The sequence below is a fragment of the Falco biarmicus genome, chromosome 9, assembly GCF_023638135.1.
Source record: "Falco biarmicus isolate bFalBia1 chromosome 9, bFalBia1.pri, whole genome shotgun sequence".
NCBI lineage: Eukaryota > Metazoa > Chordata > Aves > Falconiformes > Falconidae > Falco > Falco biarmicus.
In genome coordinates this window covers 51,645,830-51,667,959 of record NC_079296.1, presented here as the reverse complement: position 1 = coordinate 51,667,959, position 22,130 = coordinate 51,645,830, and the positions used below count along the sequence as shown (strand labels likewise).

Below are 22,130 nucleotides of genomic sequence, written 5' to 3'. Positions count from 1 at the left end.
GGAGACATTTGGCCCTGGATTTGTATGAGAACTTTCCTAGGGATGAACAAAGAAATACTAGTGTGAATTGACAGCACGTAACATTTTTCCTGAGGGATTTTAGGTTGTTATGAGCTAAGGAGGAGCATAGGAGGTCTCATACATTTTGCCAGTTTGTGCAAAAGTACACCTGAAAGTTAGACACCGCCAGGATGAAATAAATTCTCAGGTACATACCCTCATGACACTTTGGTGAGTGATTAAAAATATATATGTAAAGTGGGATACAGGTACAGGGCATGGGAGTGAGCTCCGGCGATTCTCCAGCAACCATGGCACAGGGGAGATGGCAGCCCCAGCTGTGAGGCAGGTGGTGAGGAGGGATGGTCTGGGGTCTGGAGGGGTGGCCTGGGGGCTGGAAATGTGGCCTGAGCTCCACGCCTGGTGCTCGGCTCCTGTCTCTGTTACAGCCCTGTCGTGCGAGGTACAGCAAACCTCCCACACCTGACTGCAGAAAAAATCTGTCCTCTGTCCAAACCCAGAACTGATATGGCCACAGCAGTGCAAAACCCAGTCTGACCTAACAAGTACCTGATCTAAATAGTAAGTCTGCCACTGCTTTCCCTCAGCCCCATGTAGACTTTCCAATTCCAGCTGGTGCTGACTTCAGGGTCTCTGAATTGTGCTCTGGGGTACAGCTGAGCATCTCTCTGAGCTTTTGCTCGCCTCCTCTGAGCCACTGACTGAGGGTCTTCGCCTCCTCACCACGCTGTTTTGAGGGTAAATATGCTAAGCCTCGTGAGAGACTTAAATCCCGTGGTGGCTGGGGTTGTTGTACAGGGGAACATTTTTCTGATAATCATGAAGTAGACTCTTTCCAACATCTTCTCTTCCAAAGCCAGAGCTCCAGGCTCTAGGCTGCTGCCTTGCTGGCTAGCTGCTGAAGTCATGGCATCTGCTGGGCTTTCTTCAAGGCTTTGCACAATTTGGAGCTTACAGAGTTGGCCCCTTGTTTCCAAATTGCCCTCTTTGTGCTTAGTCATTACCTCTGCGGAGCTCAGCTGTCTGGCCTCCCAGACCTCTGTAACAGATGCTATTGTGCAACCGGAGGGACTGGGATTGAAGTTTCCAGAACAGACTTTAATTAGAAACATAACTTCATACAGTAGCTTGGAATGAGGACGGGGAGGGGGAGGCGGGGATAATCAAAACAAGAGATGAAAAAGAAAATGCCAAAAAGAGAGAAAAATAAAAGGCCATTTTACAGGATTTTTGGACTGAAAAGCACTTGACGGGAAATACTGTGCATATCTGTGAGAAACTGAAGCCTACAGCAAGCAACGATAACTACCTGGGACCCTCAGAAAGCCAGATCCTCAGCTAGTGTGAGCCAGCACTGCTTTGGTGGTTTGATGAGAGCTGCCATTTCTCATCGCTTTCAGCGGTGCTGGGCTCGTTTGTGCCAGCTGAGGACCCCAGCCAGCTTGGCACGACTGAAATCCAGAAACTTTCAATACTCGTTTGGTTTCTGTTGTGGATTTTGTTGTTTTGTTTTGGGTTTTTGTTTTGTTTTGGGGGGGGGTTAAATTAAATTTTAATCAACCTTTTGTTTTGTAGATTGTCCTCCACTTGGTCTAGAGACATTAAAAATTACTGACTTCCAGCTCCACGCCTCTACAGCGAAGCGGTATGGCCTGGGGGCCCACAGAGGAAGGCTTAATATTCAGGTAACATCGATTTTTTTTTCTCCTGAGTGGGAGAATGGCTGGAGGTTGCACTGCTGTATACGGAGAACCCCTGGATGGTTATCCTTTCTGACTACTTTGTCAGCTCATGTAATTCAAATGAAGGGGAAACACTGGAATTACAGAAGTGAAGCAGGCTGATGGATAACCTTTAGATTCGTGGGGCTTAGGCAGAAAAAAACTCCACATTGAGCATGCTGACAGTGCAAACCCAAACAGACCTCTACAAGCAAGCAGAGGTGGGGGCAGCCCAGAACTGCTCCCTTCCCAGCTGCAAGAGATCCCAGCTCCTTTAAGAACCAGCCTGGAAGGGAGCTCACACAGCCAGCTGGGGTTTTTTTGTTGTTTGTCTGTAGTTAATGACAATGGTTAATTGAAAGTGTGGTTTCAAGTGAAGAACTTGCCCTAAGGCAATTTCTCAGAGGCAATGATTATACTACCATAAACCCTTCAATTCAGAAGTCACTAGCCTACAATCTCATTTAGCTTCTTTTATTTAATATTAAAGATGTGCTTAGGTGCTTTACAGGACCAAATTCTATTTTCCCATTTCTTATGTTTATGTTTTCCACTTCATTAGTGCTCTTTTCTGAAATACAGTCTTTTCCAATGTAAAAATGTTACTTTGGGATGACAAAGTACAACGTTTAAAACTTAAAGTCATAGTCATAAGGATTCTAGCGCCAAGTCGGCAATGACAAATCCCTGAAGTTTATTTATTAAAGTTTATTTATTTTATTTAGGTTACCTTTTATTATTAGACCCTCTGTTAGATTTTTTTTTCTCCAGCTGAAAGGGTTTGCTAGCTAATGAACTAAGACTGGGACTAGGAAGAATCAGTGCTAGTCAGCAGTGCAGTTTCACCTGGTGCCCACCACAGTGTAACCGTGGGGGGCTGCTGGGGGGAGGGACCACTTGTGGTTAAAATCCCACCACGGGGCTGCCTCCCCTTTGCCTCAGCTTCTTCTAGTGCCTCTGTGCAAGCAGCTCTGTGAGCTTCCCGGGGGGGGGGGGGGGGGGGGAACTGGCATACACACATATTTTATTTATTTTTTTGTGTGTGTCTGTTTTAATCCACTAATGCTGGTCAGAAATCTCCATGAGCCACTTTGCTATGCAGCCACACAGAGGACAGAGCCAGCTGGAGGTGAGTGGCAGGAGACCAGCGCAGAAGCAGGAGTGGGGTTGTCCTTTCCAAGTGTGCCAGTGTGTGGGTACAGCAGGGTGGGTGCAACGTGAGGTCTTACCTGAAGCCTTCATTTTTAATTTCTTTTGAGGTCTGAGTGGGGTCATTTGCATTTCTGCTTGACGTTCTCTGCTAGGGAAAAAAAAAGTCAGAAACTCAAAAATAGTATACAGATAAGATTCAGATGGGTTCTGTAGGAATATTCAGTTATTTTATTACGGGTTTGTTAACGTAGTGGCATAAGATCCAGGACTGTGATGCAAGCCTCCGAATTGGTTATAGTTCCTCATTTTTCCTGCTGGTGTTGAAGTTCCATTTATTTAAACACAAGAACAACCGTACAGGTTTAGACCAGAAGTCCATCTAGCCTGGTGTCCTGTCATCACCAGTAACACTGCACTAAAATAAATGGAGAGGTGTAAGAGTCTTACCTATGGATGATGTTTCCCCGAAATATAGCTCGGAGCCTCCAGAAGAAGCCTTTTGCGGGCAAGCCAGCAGAAGTGAGGTGCCACTCGGGTCTTTCTCCCTGCAAGCGTCAGCAGCTCGGATCAGACCAAGTGCATTTCTTTTGGTGGCCTCTCTCCTAGGACCTCACAGCCCCTGCTCCTCTCGTCCCATCTCCAGTTGCTGGGCAGCACGGATAGCAGCCGTGCCTGCTCGTTGCAGCTGTAATCCTTCTGCCGGTTCTGTGGCGACGGTTTCTTTGCATTTATTGGGAGAATGAGCTCTGCAGCACAGGGGCTGTTGAGCCGTCCCTGGAGTGTGCACAGAGCCATGGGTGAAGGGACCTCCTGTCCAGTGCAAACTGGGGTTTTAGTCTTCTCCATTCAAAAGGTGGTGGCTTTTTCCTGGTGAACAAAGGCTTCACAATGGCACGCTGCTTCTTGGTGCAGATTTTCATATTACTAAAGGGGGTAAAACTTGGAAGCCTCATCTTGTTTTATATTGCTTTACACGGGGCAATTCTACGTGGGTTGATTCTCCTTATCATCCAAAAGCTCTTTTCTGATATAGGGGCTTACCTGATCGCAGGTCTGTGGGAGGCTCACGTACAAATAACCCCACAACATCTGGCTTACAGCAAAGTGATTTCTCTGGCTTTCCTTGTTGAAAAGTAGCCCCTTTTCTCTGCTACATCTTTACCTCTAATAAAGATTTCTTGTAATCCTCAAATCAAAAGCTTTTACCCTTACTGAAAGCTTATCTGTATAGTATAGAAACGCTAATTCCCTAAACTCCTTGACCGCTTAGAGTTACTACTATGACGGGCACAGTTGAAAGTATGGACTTGCATTTATTTTTCTTTAGATACCATTGCTTTTCAGATTAGCTTAAAATTAATGGCACTTAAAAATTTTTCAAAGCCACTTAGAATTTGCAGATCTCTTCCCTGTCACTTGGGTTTCAGTGCTTGATTTTACTTTGCATTAAGACTTTAAATACTACTGAAATTCAGAAGAGATATGCTTATAATCAAGAATAGGTCCTACAGGGGGCTGACATGTCAGGTGGGTAATGAGGTCCCTGGTGATTTCTGTCTGCTGCTCAGAAGGGAGGGTTGTGGCACGCTGGGGAAAGGCAAAGAGCACTGGTATTCAAACAGCTGTGTTTTCATGCTGTTTAATAGTGTGCATGAAGAAAAACGCTTGGACCAAGCCAGTGAGGCTCCGAGAGTCCAATATTCTGCTGAAGTTTCCCCAGCGCACTGTGGTCTGTGTGGTACTGAGTCATTTTATGGGCTGCTGTCCCTGTGGCATGGTCTGGGTATCTACAGTGCCATCGCGATGTTCATGTGACTGTTGTGTTCCTCCCTGAAATAAGACAAAGCTCATGCTGTTCAACCTCATCATCTGATGTGAAGTCAGCTGAGAAGCTCAGGGCTCACCCCAGGTAACTGGCATTACCTCAGGTCACAGGGAATTCACAGAATAATTAAGATTTTCAAAGGCTTCTGAGGGTTTGGGTCTTTTTCTGTTTAGATCATTCGAAGCATATGAAACTAATCAGTCCGTGTATGCTTTAGTCCAAGGAAGGACAGGCTTAGCAGGACTGGATAAGACCTTCTAGGATCTGCTTCTCTTGTGACCTTGCACCTGAGTTTGCTCCTGGTCCTGTATAAACGTGGTGATTAAGCTGGGACCTCCAGAAGGGCAGGAGTGATGCTACTAGAGCCTCATATATGGGAGATCTAGCTTGCAACAGCAGTAGTGGCACAACCAGTAGTAATTTACCACCATCAGGAAAAATAATGGCATAAAATAATATTCACTGAGGCACTTTGCCTTCAGGGATAAAAGTCATTAGTATTTGTCACTTGTACAGTAATTAGCAGTGGTTAAAACCTGGAAAAATCAGTGAAATTATGTTTCTTCCCCTTCCCCATTTTTCTCGTTGGAGAAATCCAAACAACACTGAAGATTAACCAAGTACTGCAATCGTGTATGCAGATAAGCAGGATATAATGCTTTTTGTTTCAGTTCTTCATTTCACTGTTTCTTTTGCTTGTATTTTGATAATGGAGCTTTTCAAAAGGCAAAATTACTGAAGTTCGAATTTCAACCTGTGTGCTTTAATTCTCTGCTGGCAGTGGTTGCTATAAATACCTGTGATGAGTAATGCTTTTTCTTCTTTCCCTTCCAAACTTTCTATGGTAATGTTTGTGATCACCCTGCTGGGAATGGGGAAGAATTTAAGCAGAAGTGGTTTGATACCAGGTATATTTTTACTGCTGCTCCAGCTAACTTGTGGCAGAAGACTGAAGTGTCTTTCTTCATTTGAATACATTTAGGCAGTAATACCTTTCTCCTCGTTATAGAATAAGGCTTTTGGAGCACTGGTAATGTGGGTAAGTGTTTATTCTGTCTTGCACATGCCTAACTTGGAAGAGAAACAGGAATAAAAATCAGACATCGTAGCCTTTGTAAAGGAATTGTAACCTTTTGATTTCCCTTCATCTTGGCTTCTGGGTGCGTAATAAGCAGTGGATTTATTTGAATCATAATTTTCAACATTCACATTTATAATAACTTATTCAGGACTGACAGAAAAATGTCCCTTTTCCTATGTCATAAAGGTACTTTTTCATAAGACTCTGAATATTGAGAATTGTTTTTGCATTTGGCCGCAAGTGAAAAATAAGCTGGTTTAGGCTTTGAGTTACCCTTGAAAATTCAGTGAAGGTACAAAGGGTTTGCTTAAGACCTAGTCCTTACTTCTAGTTTTCATTAGTTCCTCCACTCTCCTACATATGATGATAATGGATGTGTTTAAAATATACAGCTTAAAGTTATGCATGTCATAACTTGAATCCATTATCTCCATTAATTCAATATGCAATTTTAAAATTCAAGTAAACATGTTACTGAGAAAAGGAATCTTGATCTATATTCTTTGATTGAATATTTGATGATAATTGTTCTCATCTTTCAAGAATTAACATTTTCCCAATTAATTTTAATAGCAATATTAGCTACTCAGTATTTGATTGAATTTATAAGCTTTTTTTTAGTAAAAACAATATTTTGAAATGTCCATAAGGCAAATTCAAAACTTCAAACACCTTAAGAAAGAAATACAGGCTTGAAGCTTGAAAACAGAAGTTCTAACATAAATTTACTGGGATTCTCTTCCTTCAGAAATATTTCTAATAAGAACTTCTCATTGTCTGAACTCCTCCTTTTCAGGTAGTACTCTGTGGTAGTTATACATAGACACCTGCTTCTTTTTACCTAGTAAAAATATTCTTTTAGCTTCAGAGAGGCTGATGTCAGGAAATAAGGGAGCAGGAAGAAGTAGCAGCACAGTTTCTCTTTTTTAATACCCTCTTTGCCCCGTTTGAGGACATAGTGTTTTAAGCTGTAAATATATCCTTTAGATTCCTCATATTTAATATGCAGCTTAAACATACATTTAGCTTTATTTATTCCAGTTGAAACCATGGAGAATTGAGTATGTAACTAGGGTTTTGTAGCAAATAAGCTCTTCTTTCTCTCTTCTGCTTCCCTCTCCTCACTGTAATGTGGCGGAGAGGTTGACACCCTGAGGAGCACCACACCGATGGGACATCCTCAGCCTGCCTGAGGACCAAGGGACCCAGCTGAGCAATGAGAGCATTGGGGTACTCGCTCTGTGGACAGTGGTGGAATTTCATCAGTGTGAAAGGGATTAGCCTGGTGCTGGTTCAAGGTGCTCTGCAGATCTTAACGCTTCCTGGCAAGCACTGGGTGTAAAGCCTAAGGCTACTTCAAATTCCATCTTATTTTAAAATGCATTGAAACTTTTTCTTGAAAAAGCTTATAACTCAGGTCAGTGATTATCTTTATATTCTTATGTTTTCCCATTATTCGGTTCTCCTTGAAGAATTTATCTTCTATTGTTAATAGGTTTTTTATTTATCTTATACTTTGGCTTTTATACAACCTTCACTTTAAAATATCAGAGTTAATACATAGAAGTAGTTGGCTTAATGAAATTTCGGTAGAGGCAAACAAGTCATTTTTAAGCTGCCCTACCTCAGATTTGAATACCTGAGAAAATGAGAAGTTTTAGGAATCTGTGGCTATGATTTGCAGCACTTCTTTTTCAGATGGCACCAGGCTCACATTGGGAAAAGGGATTAACAGCTGCCTCTTCTCCTCATGTTAGACCCACCCAATGGCCGTTTTGGTGGAAATGGTCTGTAAAAATGGACATAGACAGACCTGTCAATCTCTGCCATTGCAACCCAGCTATGACTGTAATATCTGTTAATGCTGCTCAGTGGGACACTGAAGGATAATTTGGGAAATTTAATTGACAGTCATGTTCTTGGGTATTTCATTTATGTTTTACATATACACAAGCACTAACTGAAAATATACCACTAACAGGCAGTAGCTGTATACCAGAGCTTTAAAATCCATCTCTAATATGAACTTACACAGCTTTCCAGACTCTTCATTTATTTTTGGGAAATGTTTAACGATATCCGTTCTTGGAATTGCACAGATGACAATGACAAATCCACATAAACACAGATGAAAGCTCATAAAAATACATGTAGCCTTGGAGGACCATATGGAAAAACTTCTGTGCTCTCTATGACAGTAGCCAGCATGGTGCCAAATATTTCCTGGGCTTTAGTAATAAGATAAATATCTAAAGACCTCAGATGCTATGTTACTTTAAATGCTATTTCAGATGTATTTGCAATACAGCTTACTCAAAATACCTTGCAGCTATTTCTCTGAAAATGTTGAGAAGGTTGTTTGTGGTGTTTTTCCCAGCATAAAGCGGGATATATGTTGCTATACAAGTTGGAGTGCAGCTTGAGATTCCTGAATTTTTAACCTTTGACACCCTAGTGATGAAAATTAATAATTCTGGGACTGAAAATTGGTGGGAAATAGTGTTGTTATTTCCATACACCCTATACTGTCCTCTGCTGCTTCCGGGGAACAAAGATGCTCTAGTGATGACCGTTATTTACATGGGTTTGGAGCTGGCTTTTAGGACTTTCATAACTCTGAAGACCACATGGATTATTTGTTCTGGATGAAGGCTCTATCAGGCCATAGCCACAGACAGGTGGAATGAACTGAAGCTCTGTTTATGTTTTCTAACTCTAACTTAAATTTATATGTAATGGTTCTTAGTTTTTAAAGGGACTTTGCAAAGCTTCCCTTCTCGCTTTGAGTAAGGAAATAATTTGGTCACTCCATATAGCTGTTGATAATGACAGTCTCAGGGGTCTTAAACTGGTGCCAAAGGGGTAAATGGAATGAATGATGACTTCATGTGTTCTTTTTTTATTATTTTTTTCCCCCTCATGAAAGACCTTCAGTTTCTTGGTTCTGATTTATGAAGACAGTTTTGCCTTCTTTTCAGGCAGGTGTTAACGAAAATGATTTTTATGATGGGGCTTGGTGTGCAGGAAGAAATGACCCATATCAGTGGATTGAAGTAGATGCTCGAAGGCTAACAAAATTCACTGGAGTCATCACACAGGGAAGAAACTCTCTCTGGTCGTAAGTACATGCTTACTTTTCTCCATGAGATTCTGAGCTTTCAGACCAAGGAATTCATGTTGTATTGTGTTTTGGTCCTTTAAGGAAAAAATAATGGAAATGCTGTGCAACATCAAATGATTGAATGGAGGAACAATAGAAGGCTAAATGATTATATATGGCATAAAATACAAGTTTAAGGATAGTAAACTTCTATAGTTAGTATCTACATCTGGCAAAGCAATAGGTGTGATTCTCTCAGATTATATGACTTTATACTCACCTTGTCAAATTTGCTTGTCTTAAACTTCCTCATTCTTTTCCAGTATTTAACATGTTTAATTTAGATAGCAGGTTTTTTTTAGAAATTAGTTTAAAATAACCGCTCATCTTTGGTATTTCCCAATAAACAGGCAATCACCAAATAATTGGTAAAATTGCAAAACAACATAATTTTTAAATGAGCAGTTAAAACAAATTTTATATCATACTTTTTTTTTGTTGTTCTGAAGAGGAATCTATATTATAACCAAAACCCACGCAGTATGCGTTGAGCAGGACTGCAGTGTTTGGTAGCAGGCGTGCTGTGCTGTGTGTATGGATGCTGGGAAGGTTCCATGGAGTTTCAGCCTGCTTGCTTAAAAAGCTTTTAGGAAGGAGTGCTTGCCATGAGCGAGTTGCCGTTGGTTGCCTTGCTGCATCAGTTTGAAGAGGCAATCCAGCCACGTATCGCCCAGGAACCCAGCTTTGGTGTGATAGTGCTGCCCGCTCCAACGCTGAAAGCATTTGTGAGCTTTCTGGTTACTGCCTGTGTTACAGAACTAGTCTGTGGCACGGGGAAATAACTGTTTTGCACAGACTTGTGTGCATATACTCGTGTGTGACCTGCTTCTGTATGTAGGTGCCCAGACGGCTCTGTAGTACAGCCAGTGTGAATGAGATGAGAATTGTATATAAGGAATAAGCAATCACCTGGCATAAATGGGAACTGGAGGCGAGGGCTTCTTTTTTTTTTTCCTGATCTTTACAGTGTTTGTTCAGTCTCTTAATTTCTGGTTGAGTCTCACTGCATTATGTGAGCAAATAACCCCACTTGCGCCGCTAGACCTTTTGACCAATTATGCAAGAGATGCACAGCCTTAGATCCATTCTGGTCAGCTCTCTCACTTAAGAAAATGAATGTGCAATATGATAAAAGGCAAACCAGAAAAATACCGCCATACCTAAGAAAAAAGAAGAGGTGGTTTTTTTTCCTTCTATAGTTTAATTTTCTGCTTTTTTAATTTTATTTCTTTTAATGTTGCTGTGGGAGTAGGAGCCTTTTCGGCAATAAGGTTTCTATACTTATTCCACATTGTTCTGTGTTAGGTAGATAATTACTGTAGCAAAGTCTTATTCTTCTGTCATACTCTTGACATTGCTGTTCCTATCAACACTAGTGCTGCACGGCTTTGTCTTGTCATATTGCTATTTTTAGTTCAGCTCTGCTGCGAGTTTACAGCAGGACTTGATGCTCTATTTATAGTTGGTATTCACAGTCAATTTTTTTTGGTTGGTTTTTAAATTACTGAATCTTGCTTTTGCCCTCTTGAAGAGTTGGTGGGCAGAACCCTGAAGGTCTGCAGGAAGAGCAGAGCTGGTGCTGGGGGAGCAGGTCCAGTCTCCTCCTGGGTTGTTACTCGGATTTGTGGAGAAACAGGCACATTTCTGCCTTATAGGAGCAAAGATGGTTTCAGCTGGACCAGCTGCACTGTGGGGCAGGCTACTGTCTCCGGAAAAACATGCCCTGTAACACTGAGCTCTGCCCCATGGAGAGGGCAGGGGAGTGGGGACAAATAGCTCCAGGCAGGGGGTGACCTCCTTGCCTATCTCCATCTTGCTCACAAGAGACTGCCATGGAGGTGGCTTTCTTTGTCCAGGTGTGATAGCCTCCATCTCTCTTGGTGTCTTTTGATACAGTCTTGTCTGTGGGACTTGCTTCCCTGGAGATCCACCTCATTTTCTCTCTCCCCTCATCAGCTTGAACAGATAAAACCAGTGTAGCTGACGTTTCTGTGCTCTGCTTCTGCATCTGTAAGTCCCTCAATTTTTAAAATAACTTGGTGCTCCCCAAGGTACCAAAGATGCTCATGCTTTCAAAAGAGCTTTGACTGAGGTATGTATCCCTCATCTGAGCCAAGAGCGGTGTCTTGGGGTTTCCATAGTATCGGCACCTGAGAACATCATAACCAGGAGGATGGCAGATGCTGCTTTCTGGATTAGTCATGTTGTTGCATCTGAAAGGTGATCTCAGTGTGACTTTCTACCCCAATTCCTTCCAGCAGACAAGAAGGTGAAAGAAAAAGGAAGAAAACATGAATCCTGGTGTTGGGGAAGAGTGACACAAAGGGGACCTGAATTTAGACAACAGTAGAGACCCTGAGCTTGGAGCAGAAGTTGCCTTTGGGTGGGGTTCAGAGGCAATGGTGGAAGCTTTGGTAGTCACAGCAAATTTTGTGGACAATGATCTGGCTGTAGTCACGGAGGTTGCATGCAATGAACTGGCTTTTGTAAGCCAGTCCAGGAGAAACAGGCTGGTAGGACTTCTGTGGGAGCGGGCAGGTTCTTCTGTGACCATTTTGCTGTAACGGGCACTAGAAGTGAAGGGGACTCATTAGATTCCTTCTCTTATGCTTCGCTGCTGGCTGTGTTGGTATCAAAAAGGACTGTTTATGATGTGAAAGTCTGTACAAAAAGATGCCACGCTGTTACCTGAGGCACCTTTCCAACTTCATGAGCTTATGTGACAAGAATATACGGCTTCATAACTAATAGAAACATGTTGAAGAATAAGATTATTTCAGGTAGAAGAGCCAAAAAACACCCCTCTGATCTGTGTTGTATTAGAATCAAAAGCCTGCCAAGCTTGAGAGCCAAAGTAAAACTTTTATTTAAGCCTTGGAGACTTTCCCAGCATTATATTAAAAAAAAAAAATAAAATAATTTAGACACCCGGATATATGCTAGGTTCAGCAGTGCTATTATGTGATAGTGATAAAGAATTGGAAAAGCAACCCTTTTTTTTCTCCCTCTTTGTATTGAACAAGAAACTTTGTTAAAGTGGAAAAACGTATTTAACTGGAAGTCCTCTCTGAGCTTCTGCCTGCATCAGATTTGCACCTGTCCTAATCCCTTTAGCTTCCTGCTGCTGACCTGATGAGGATGTGTGAAATGACAAGGGAGGGCAGGCAAGGACAACCCACTGAATCCTGCATCAAATAACTGCCCCTCACTGCAGAGCTGCAATGTTTGAGTTGTTAGCAGTCTGGTCTTGGATTCTGCTTGTGTGACTGATGCTGTAGCCAGAGCTAGTATACTGGTGGTGGGAGCAAACCTTTACTCCTTTATAGCAGCACCGGCCACAGCAGTCTGGTTTTGCTGATGGCCCACTTCACCCAGAGACAGTTTATTCACATCCAGCCTTGCTTTCTGGGGTTTTGGAGCTTTGTAGACAATGATGAATTGAAGGATGTACTTGACACAATGCAAAGAACACAAATGCGTGGGGTGGTCACTTTCTGGATGTTGGCAGGAGCGGCTTGGCCTCAGTTATCCCTCTCCCCATACCAACTGGAAAGGTGCTGGTTCCCAGCTGAACTTCCCCTGGGGCTGGGGCTCTACCTGCCCACCCAGGGCTCGTGCGTCTGAGCCTCGAGGAGGGGAGGCCAAGGTGTAGAAACAGCTCTTGAAAGCAGGGGGGGACCTGCCTAGAGAAAGGAGGAAGCTGTGCTTGGCTAGTGATGGATACTTGGATTGTTTAATTGTTTCCTTTTTAAGGAAAAAGATTTTTGAGTCAAGTTTTGCGCTCAGACCACCTGCTGTGAATTCCATGATAGTCACGTGGAATCAAATCTTTCTGCTTTACTTGTTTCCTCCTGTAACGAGCAAAAACAGGCTCTGAATCAAAAACTCCTGGATTTGAGGAGTCTTTCCTTTTACCAGTCAAAGCAAGGACACAGCCTTGAGGGTTGTTGCTGCTCGGGCACCTTGGTCATTCTCAGGAAACCTGAAATCAAGGCAAAGCGCTCTTTTTACCATTGTAAATGGCAAACTCTGCTTAGACGATCCAGAATATACCGAATTTCACAGATAAAGTGGTGCCCACCTGCAAGAACCAGCACTTCTTTTTGGTGTTTACACTAAAGATATCCAAAACTCAGGAGTGCCGCAAGTGTTGATTGATATGAATAAAAGCTAACACCTCAGGAGTGGGAAGAATACTAGTTCCTCTGTACAGACCGAGAACATCTGGAGCTGGGAGTCTCTGGGCAGTGAGCGCACAGTTTCACTATGGATATCCAGCAGTCGATAGCCGGCCATTGCTGATGCCTCTCTGCAGAACTGCTTTGTTTGCCTTCTCAGGCTAGGGAAAGTTGTGAGTGATGTGACCTTTAAGGAAGGCATGTGACATCCTCCTCTGAGAGGTGAATGATGCCATAGCTGGCCTACAAGAGGGTGTATGGCTGAATATTTGGGGGAGAAATACAGTATGTAATTCCTTACATTGCTGCCAATAACTCTTTCAGTTTTATGAACTAAGTATCTTTAAACAACTGTTCGGAGCTGTTGAGTGGGACACGGGAAGCATCAGTGTGGAATCATGCCACATATTTAAAACAATGATGTGATAGTTTAAAATATGCACTCTCTTGACAGAGGGAAAGAAAATATTTATCACTCTCAGCAGTTTGGCAAAAATCTAAAAAACATGTTTCCCACAACCCAAACAATCTTTTGATAATTCAGCACCACCTTTCTTGTCAAGAGAAAACCCACGTCTAAACAGAGAGAGAGTGTATACCGACTGTAATATAAAGCTTCAGACTGTTTCAGCAGAGAGGATGTTTTGACTTTTAGAAGAGGTTGCAATGTTTGAGTGAGATGGATTTGTAACTTGATGCATTTTCTTAAAATTAACTTTTCAACCATGTTAAATTATGCACTATCACTGCACATTATGAAATAATAAAATGACAACAATAAGAAAAAGCATGGATTAAATAATCTGTGCAGAATGCTCAAATTCCAAAGCAAAATTCTGAAATTTTTAGGAAAAAAAATCAAAATAGACTTCCTTCTCAAGTATGTTTTCTTCAATATTTTCCTGAAAGGTTTTAAGATTTTAAAAATTTTTATGCAAGATACTAATCTTTCAGAAAAAAAATGTGGGTTGGTGGGTGGGTGTGTGTGAGCAATTTTCAAAGTCTGATTTGGGTAGGGGTTAGTCCATACACCTGGTAAACCTGCAACAGCACTCAAAAAGTTAGTTGGTTGGAGGAGATGATAAATCATTGGTGGTGTTAGCTGGAAGGAATAATTACAATTACTTACACATATTGCTTGCTTCTAAACTGACATACTTTTAAACTGGTCACTCTTTTTCATCACTGTTGAAGCTATTTTAACCAGAAGCTAGCGTAGCCACCATTACGCATTCCCTACTGTGTCACTTGTTTGATTTCCTTGTACTACTCTGTAGGGATAACAAATAATAAATATCCAGCAGATCTGATTCTGTGTGTGATCATGCTTTTGCTAAAGACAAGGTATTTATAATTGAATTGGGGGGGATATTTTTGCAATTTTTTATAGTACATCCTCATCTTCAGCCTTCTGTATGAGGTGTAGCTCTTCATGATCCCCCAGCATACCTTTTGACAAACTGCCCTTGGGGCATTGTAGGTCCATAGCAAGCTGGGTACCTTCCAGAGATAGAGGATAAATTTAGGTCAGTGCAGTTTACTTGCTTCTAATTTTGGTGGTACAGCATGCTGCTGTTTCTTTAGTCACAAAATGGATGTGTTGCCCCAAATTTTAATTATTGCTGCACTTACTGACAATTCCTCAGGAACTGAGATTCACTTTCATGGACAATCTGTATGTGAGGATTGCAAGGTGGTGAACTTTGTTGCTTGCAAGAGGGTAAAAAACTTTTCTTCCTCCGCAGTTTATCAGTCATTCATGGTATTAAGACCATGGTCTCAGTAGTAAGATCAGCTTCATGAAGAGATAATCACATCAGCACCTTCATTATTCTAATAATAACAGTTTAAAGAGCAGTGATAATCCTTTTGGTGTAATTGTATTAGCATTTAGGACAGTGTAGTGGTTACTCATAGGTGTTTAAAGTCGTTTCTGCAGATACCCAAGGGAATGATTTTGCACTCTACACATGAAGAAGGAGCAAAATACAACAATGGCGCAATGCTGCTTTTGAAAGCATAGTGGAATAAACTGTTGATCCTGTCCAGCTCCCAAGGACAACAGACATACTTGGTGCTGACTTTCAAAGCAGTACCTCCTGCCCCCACACAGAGGCTGAGAAAATACACCCTGATGAAACTGCAGCAAATTCAATCAAAATGTCTCCATGTTTTATCCAAATTCTGTGCTAAAAAAAACAGCTGCTGTGTCCTGACTTGAATTGTTACGGTACATTTAACTGGTGCCTGGGTGACAGGACTGCAGAGATCATTACAGCTTCCCCAAAGTCAGCCTCTCGTGCAGTGAATTGTTCCAAATCCACTGAAATCATATCAACTATATCGATCTGACTTATAAAACAACCTGAATTCAGTGTTGAAAAAGCTCCCATGGCATATTAATGTCACTAGTTACATATTATACTGGGGGTTGTGATTGGTTTTCTTAATAAGTTATATTTTTCCATTAACTCTGACTTGGTAGAGCCATCTCACGGGCTTTCAGTGGTTGCAACACTGAGTCTGCCTTTTGCAGCTTCAGCCTCCAGTGCTCTCCATCTATTTGCTTAACTTCAATCCCTGTGCCATGTTAATCTTCCTCCTCGATTCTTGTCATCTACACAGGATTTTGGTACCACGTTCATCACTGCTGATGACCGCTCGCCATCTGTTCCTGGGTTTGTGACCAGCTCAGATGATCCCATGTAGGTGGAGTTCTGACAGCACACCCAGAAATGTATTCATACTTTCACAAGTTTGACAAAAATGTCTAAACTGATGATGTTCTATTGTGGGTATGATTTGTCATGGTGCTCTCGCTCCAGTTACAGCTCTTGCCAAAGGACCTGGTGACTCTCTGTGCAGCGCTGGGAGGGAGCAGGTCACAGACATCCCCAGGAGAAGGACGAACCACTGCTTGGCACTGTGGAAGAGTGGTGGTGTGTGAAGAGAACCTGCTTTGCAGGTTCTTGCAAGGCTTGCTGGGGATGTTCAGGAGAGGAAGGAAAGCTTTTTAACCTCCATGGAAGGGACCACAATGGGTAGTTTGAAATCAAGTGAGCTGAAGCCTTTAGGAGAGGGATGCATCAAATGAAAACAGGCATTTGCTACAGCAGATTACTCACAATTATTAATCACAGCCTTGATTTGTATATTTTCCATGTGCATTTTGAGTCATTGCAATGGGAATGGTTGTGGGGGAGGTTACTTAAGGGACATCAGGCAGCTGCTCTTCTCCCCTCTGCCCGTGCCCTGCACAGCCCTCCCAAGTCAGCATCCCTTTGGCGTGCATCAAGTAGCACTTGGCTGTATCTTTGTGTGCGCTTGGTAGATGTGAGGCCCTTCAGCATGACTTAAAATACACCCACAGCTGTGCACGCAAATGGCAGGATTTGCTGGTTACTGACAGAGCTTTTCATTTCCCATTGCTTTAATATTCATGGGAAGGAGACAAGAAGACATAGTGAGGCAGTGCCTATATAGTTCAGACTTTTCAAATACATGACTGATTTGCAAAGGTGTAATAAACACAAAAAAAGAATGGAAAATTTAAAATGTCACGAAGAGGTTTAGGAGAAAAAGGAATCCTAGCTTGGTCGTCTTCAGCAGATATAGAAGATATGAAAGGGGAAAGTCTGGTGCAGGAAGAATTTCAGACACAGGCACATGTCTTGGCAAAGAGTGGCCCAAAATGACAGTGTTAGGGCCATAACATCTTTGGGGCAGAGGATGTCTTTGACCCCACGCAGGAGACCTGGCACCTTCAGGTGTTCCTATCTGACCACACAACAGCAAAAGGAAACACCCACAGCTGGCACTGGATTTTTGGGAAAGGTTGGAAAGTCAGAGACTAAAATCTTGTAAAAACCTGGCTGTAAGTGGCAGCTGTTGGATGGGAAATGCATTTGCAACCCCAGCTTCTCCTCACTGAGCAGAGATGTTTGAAAAATCTGTACTTAATTCATTCTGAGCAAATGAAGTTCTGGCCCTGGGCCTTTCTTCATAGGGCCTCCGAAGAGCTGGATTTCACAGCAGTATATTCATTTCAGTCAGCTAGAAGCAATTTTAAAAATTAAACATTCAAAGATTTCAATTATTAAAAAAAATACCCTTGCTTGCTAGTCAAACTCCATCTCTAAATCATATTTATTTTAATTAGTTTGTAAAACTTGCTGGGCTACCTGTGGTTAGCGTAAAGCATTTTTTGACTTGGCTTGTTTTTGAAACTGTTGAGCGGTGGATGATTTAAAATTTTATCAGCATAAATATTATTATAGAATATTAATATTAATGGTTTTACATTTAATTGCATGAGACTACAAATTACTTTTTCAAGCAGAAACCATTTAATTGCCAGCATGCTGATTCTGTTGCATGAGTACTATTGAAGGTTTGCCTAACATAATTTTAGTATAGATATTCTGCTCTTTCAAGTATTTTGGAGTATCAGTTTATATATTATTGGAGGATGCACGTCTATGTGCCTGTCTGGTTCTATTTTCTATTAATTTTAGGGTTCTGTAATGGAGATAAATCAGATTATCATGACAACAGAAGAATAATATGGTCAGCTGGAGCCAGGTCCATTGTAGATGTTGCTAACACGACCTCTGCCAATGTCTGTTAGTCTCATCCCCAGCATCTCTGCCACTGTGGGCTTAAGCTTCTGCTGACAGGCACATGCCAACCTTCCTCATTTATCTCAATTCATGTGGGGTTTTAGTGATGTGGAAAAGCATCCTTAGAGCCTAGGAGAAGAGTATCAGATTTATTTCACTTGTTGCTTATTCAGCTTTCCATAGTTGAGAAGCTTGCCCTTAAAGTATTACATAGAGCAGATGCTGTTCAAACAAAATAAAGCCGTACCTAAAGAGTGAGAAGTGTCAGCTGATGCACTCACCTGCTGAGGCTGGGCAGCCAAAAGCCTTGCGTCCCTCCACTGCTTCTCATTTAGTGCTCACCCTGTGTTGTGCTGAGCTGGGAATCGTCTGTGTCTAACACACATACAGAAAAGTAAACAACTTATGTTGGGGATGTCCAGGCAGAAAGACATTTTGTTGTTCTGGTTCTGTCATGATGCCTTTCCCTATGCTCAGTTGCCTGATGATGTGGTTAGATAAGGAAAAGCTGATGTGCTGGACAGGACCTGCCAAGGCTGTAGGCGATCTGTTTCTAATTCTCTGCTTTGATTCAGGTTTCCTCTCTGTCCCTGGGTAAGTCACTTAATCCCCGGGCTTGTCTTTTTTTGGATGGAAATGGACAAGCTGAACACTTCCATGGATCACAAAAAACCTGAATTTAAAATTGAAGATGTTTAAATAAGCCTTGTCTAAAGCTAATGCGTTTCAGATAAAACCCAACTACTTAATAATATTTTTTTTTAAAAAAAACCCACCACATTAAGTGAATTGGGATCATAGTTTGATTTTTGCATTTACTTTCTGTGAAGTGAATTAATTAATGTTGGCAATAGATGCTGAGATTTTTCACATAGGTTCCTCCTGAAAAGATAAGGCTGGCATAAATTTTGCAAAGGATTCTTGATGGGAAGCACCTGAATCCAAATGATTCCTGTCAAATCTGTGTCTCGTGATCCTTTTCTAGCATTGATGAAATCTGTGAGGCAGTCATGTAAGTAGCACTTTGTGCTAGAGCATGATGAACTAGAGGTAACCTCAAATACTTTTAGAGGTACTGTCACGCAATAACGCTGGTATTGCCTAGCCTCCTGCCAAGAAAGAGCTCCATAATTAGCACGCTTTTCTCTGAATGCTGGCATAGGGCTTTCCACGCATGATGTCTCCTTGACTCTACAAAACCAACAACTATCTGTATTTTTGCCTGAGGAATATAATAGTAGGTCCAGGGAGATTTTGTAGCGTGAATTCAAGAAAGCTTCTCTAAAAAAACGGTAGGGACACCCAAAGTACCGGAACGCTTTAGGCTTTCTTTCAGCTCTCCTTAGATAGCTTTATTGTTCAGTGCTGATGGGCCCTGAAAGGATTTGATGTGACGCGCTGCAGAAATTAATGTCTGCAAATCCCAAACCCAATGAGATGGATCTTCTTGTCATCAGGTAACAACACAGATGACATTCTCCAATACTTCTTTTAGCACAAGACTGTGCTTTAGCTGTCATGTTTCTGTGATGGATCTCCCCAAAAGCTTGCAATTTCTGTGTCTACGTGAGCAACATGAGCACCGTGTATGTATTAAACTCTTCAGTTCTAGGAAGCACCGTGCTTACTGTAAACAGGCTGGCTCCTGATTCGAGCATGTGCCACACATCCATCTGCTTCCTAGAAGCATCAGACCTCCTGTGCCAGGCATGTGTAGAAAACCTGCAGCCTCTGAGAAGATTTAGTATGTTGAATGTTCTTCTGCTGGTCTGTATCTGTAGAAATATCTGGGATTTAAAGATACTCAGATGCCTGGTTAGAAGTCCTGTGTGTTAGCTTCTGCTAGCTTTCCAGATACTCAGAACACATGAATACATGCAGAGTTCCCCTTCCCCACCACGGAAAATAAGACTTTAATGCAGAAGATGCCATTTTTGAGGGGAATCTGAATTTACAGCAGCCTTCTTACTATTGGCAAGAGCTGTTTTTCTTATGACATTGGGAAAAAAAAAAGGGGGCGGGGCGGGGCAGGGAACCTGAAGACCCTAGAGGCAGTTTTGCATTTAGTGCTGGTGGGAGAAGGATCTGTTCTCCTGTGACAGTTTTATTCTGTACCTCAACAAATGAAAACTGGATGCTTATTCCTTACAGGCAAGCACAGTTAATAGGATGCAGTGTGCAACCTAATAATTACGCCTATTTATTTTGTCCCACGACCCTCTGTAGGCCTTCTATACTGAAAATGTGCAAGACTGGATGTAGTCCCATTTATATTTTAATTGGCAGCCTGCCTCTGGAAAGCATGTTACTTGTTGCCACTCAAGAGGGAAAATGTTTACGACTGACTAGTATACATTTTCCCTTGGGAGAAGCTTGAACCGTTGCAACTGTAGAGAGTGAGAAAATTAAAATATGGTAAATAAAAGTTCTGTCTTGGAAATACTAGTGCAACAGCAGCATTTTCTCATGCCAGTAAAACACGCGAGTTCTTTTTAAAACTTTCTATATGAGCCATGATTTTCTTATAAAACTATCAATTATGAAGAGTGTTCAATGTTTTCTTGTTTTCGTGTGACCATGATATCCCGTTTTAATTTTTTTCCAGGTGTAGAGTAATGAATAAGGAAGTATTATGTTTGCCCTACTAATCTTGTTTGTGCAGTTGAAGCGAAAAAAGTCTGTAAAATTTCCAAAGCAATGAAGCTATTTGGTTTGTGACATGGCCTCTTTTAGTCATTTAATCTAATTTTGAAAAATGGCCAAGAATATTAAAAAAAAAAACCCAAACCAACAAATGCCCCCTAACAACCAACCCACAAAACAAACAACAAAGTACTCACCACCATTTTACGTGCACTGGATATGTGCACTGCCACCACCCTTATTCAAACCCATGAGTTTGGCTCTCAAGCTTGGGGGATTTTTTCAGTCAGAAAAAGCTATTTTTCTGCTTCCTGGAGTTTGATCTTGGCCATTTTCAAAATTCGTAATTTCCATTTTTGTTAGAAGTAAATCCACCTGCCTTCAACTTATGGTCACAGAGAAGCTGAGGGAAGAAAGTAAAGATCTTTACAAGAGTTAGTAGAAACTTACATAGCATGCTGAAGTCATGGTTATCTTCCACACATGAAGACCTGAGATGCCAGCATGGAACTTCACAGATTTCCAGTTAATCCCTACCCCAGGAGATCTGCCACTGACAGGCAGACAATTAGTACTTTCAGAGTACTTCTAACTTGTTAAAGTTGTTTAACACATGATGTAGTAGTGTGTACACTGTGAGTGATAGATGTATTCAACTTTTCAATAAGATAATAAAACTAGTCCTGTTTTTTTCCACTCAAACTAACGTGAATGGCAAAATCTATTCAGTGAAGAAGGCTGGGTGAAAATTTGCAAAGGACTGGTTTCATCTGTAAACCAGCTGGATTTGTTCAGTCATTTTTTTTCAAAATCTCATGACATCTTTGACTTCTGAGGGTATGACTATACTACATACATAAGTGCTTTTCTAAATCTTACTAAACACCTAAATCTTTGGATTGAGGTGTCATTCTAAGTCTGGGCATCCGTTTGAATCTTTTGTGTGAGTAGGACCACTGTTACTGAGAAAATGAAATAGTAGATGGAAGTCAAAGGTTATAAATTTTATGCTGCCATGCATTGATTTAGGCATTATCTGAAGGTCACAACTGTGTACGTGATGAAGCTGGGCGAACTTGTGCAGATCTTGTGGCTATGAGTTTGCTCTTGTTCTGCCCCTGCCCCTTTTTTGGTCTTCACCCTGGCCTGACTCTCTTTCAGTGAACACAGAAGGGCTAGTTTGTCCCTTCAATATAAGCCTAGTGGAGTCAATGTGTGCAGTTATGGGTAGTTTGCTAATATTATTTGTTGGTTTTAAAAGAAAGAAAAGCAAAGTTGTCTTTGTATGGGTGCAGTACAAAGAGAAGTTTTTCTCAGGTCATAGAATCATAGAATGGTTCAGGTTGGAAGGGACCTCAAAGCCCACCCAGTCCCACCCCGTGCCCCGGGCAGGGCCCCCTCCCCCCAGCCCAGGCTGCTCCCAGCCCCATCCAGCCTGGCCTTGAGCACTGCCAGGGATGGGGCACCCACAGCTGCTCTGGGCAGCCTGGGCCAGCGCCTCGCCGCCCTCACGGGGAACAATTTCTGCCTCACAGCTCATCTGCATCTCCCCTCTCTCAGCTCTGACAGGTGTCTCTGTCCTTCCAGGTACTCCCTGATCTCTGATCCATGTGCTCTGATGCTCTTCCCATAACTGCCCAAATTCCCCGTTCTCCCCAGTCCCAAGAGCTTTCCTCGCCCTGGTTTCACTTCCAGCAATGTGACTGTGTGGCTTAGCTGGGAAACTGCGC

At 42.0% G+C, this 22,130-nt stretch overlaps 1 protein-coding gene across 1 annotated transcript in view; it reads left to right on the top strand.

The window, feature by feature from the left end:
* The window catches only part of CPXM2 (carboxypeptidase X, M14 family member 2), a 79,210-nt gene that overhangs the window by 25,022 nt on the left and 32,058 nt on the right, over positions 1 to 22,130 (top strand). Inside the window, exons 2-3 of the mRNA XM_056351975.1 lie at positions 1,597 to 1,706; positions 8,779 to 8,918. Of these exons, the coding sequence (XP_056207950.1) occupies positions 1,597 to 1,706; positions 8,779 to 8,918 (250 nt within the window). The remainder of the gene's footprint in view (positions 1 to 1,596; positions 1,707 to 8,778; positions 8,919 to 22,130) is intronic.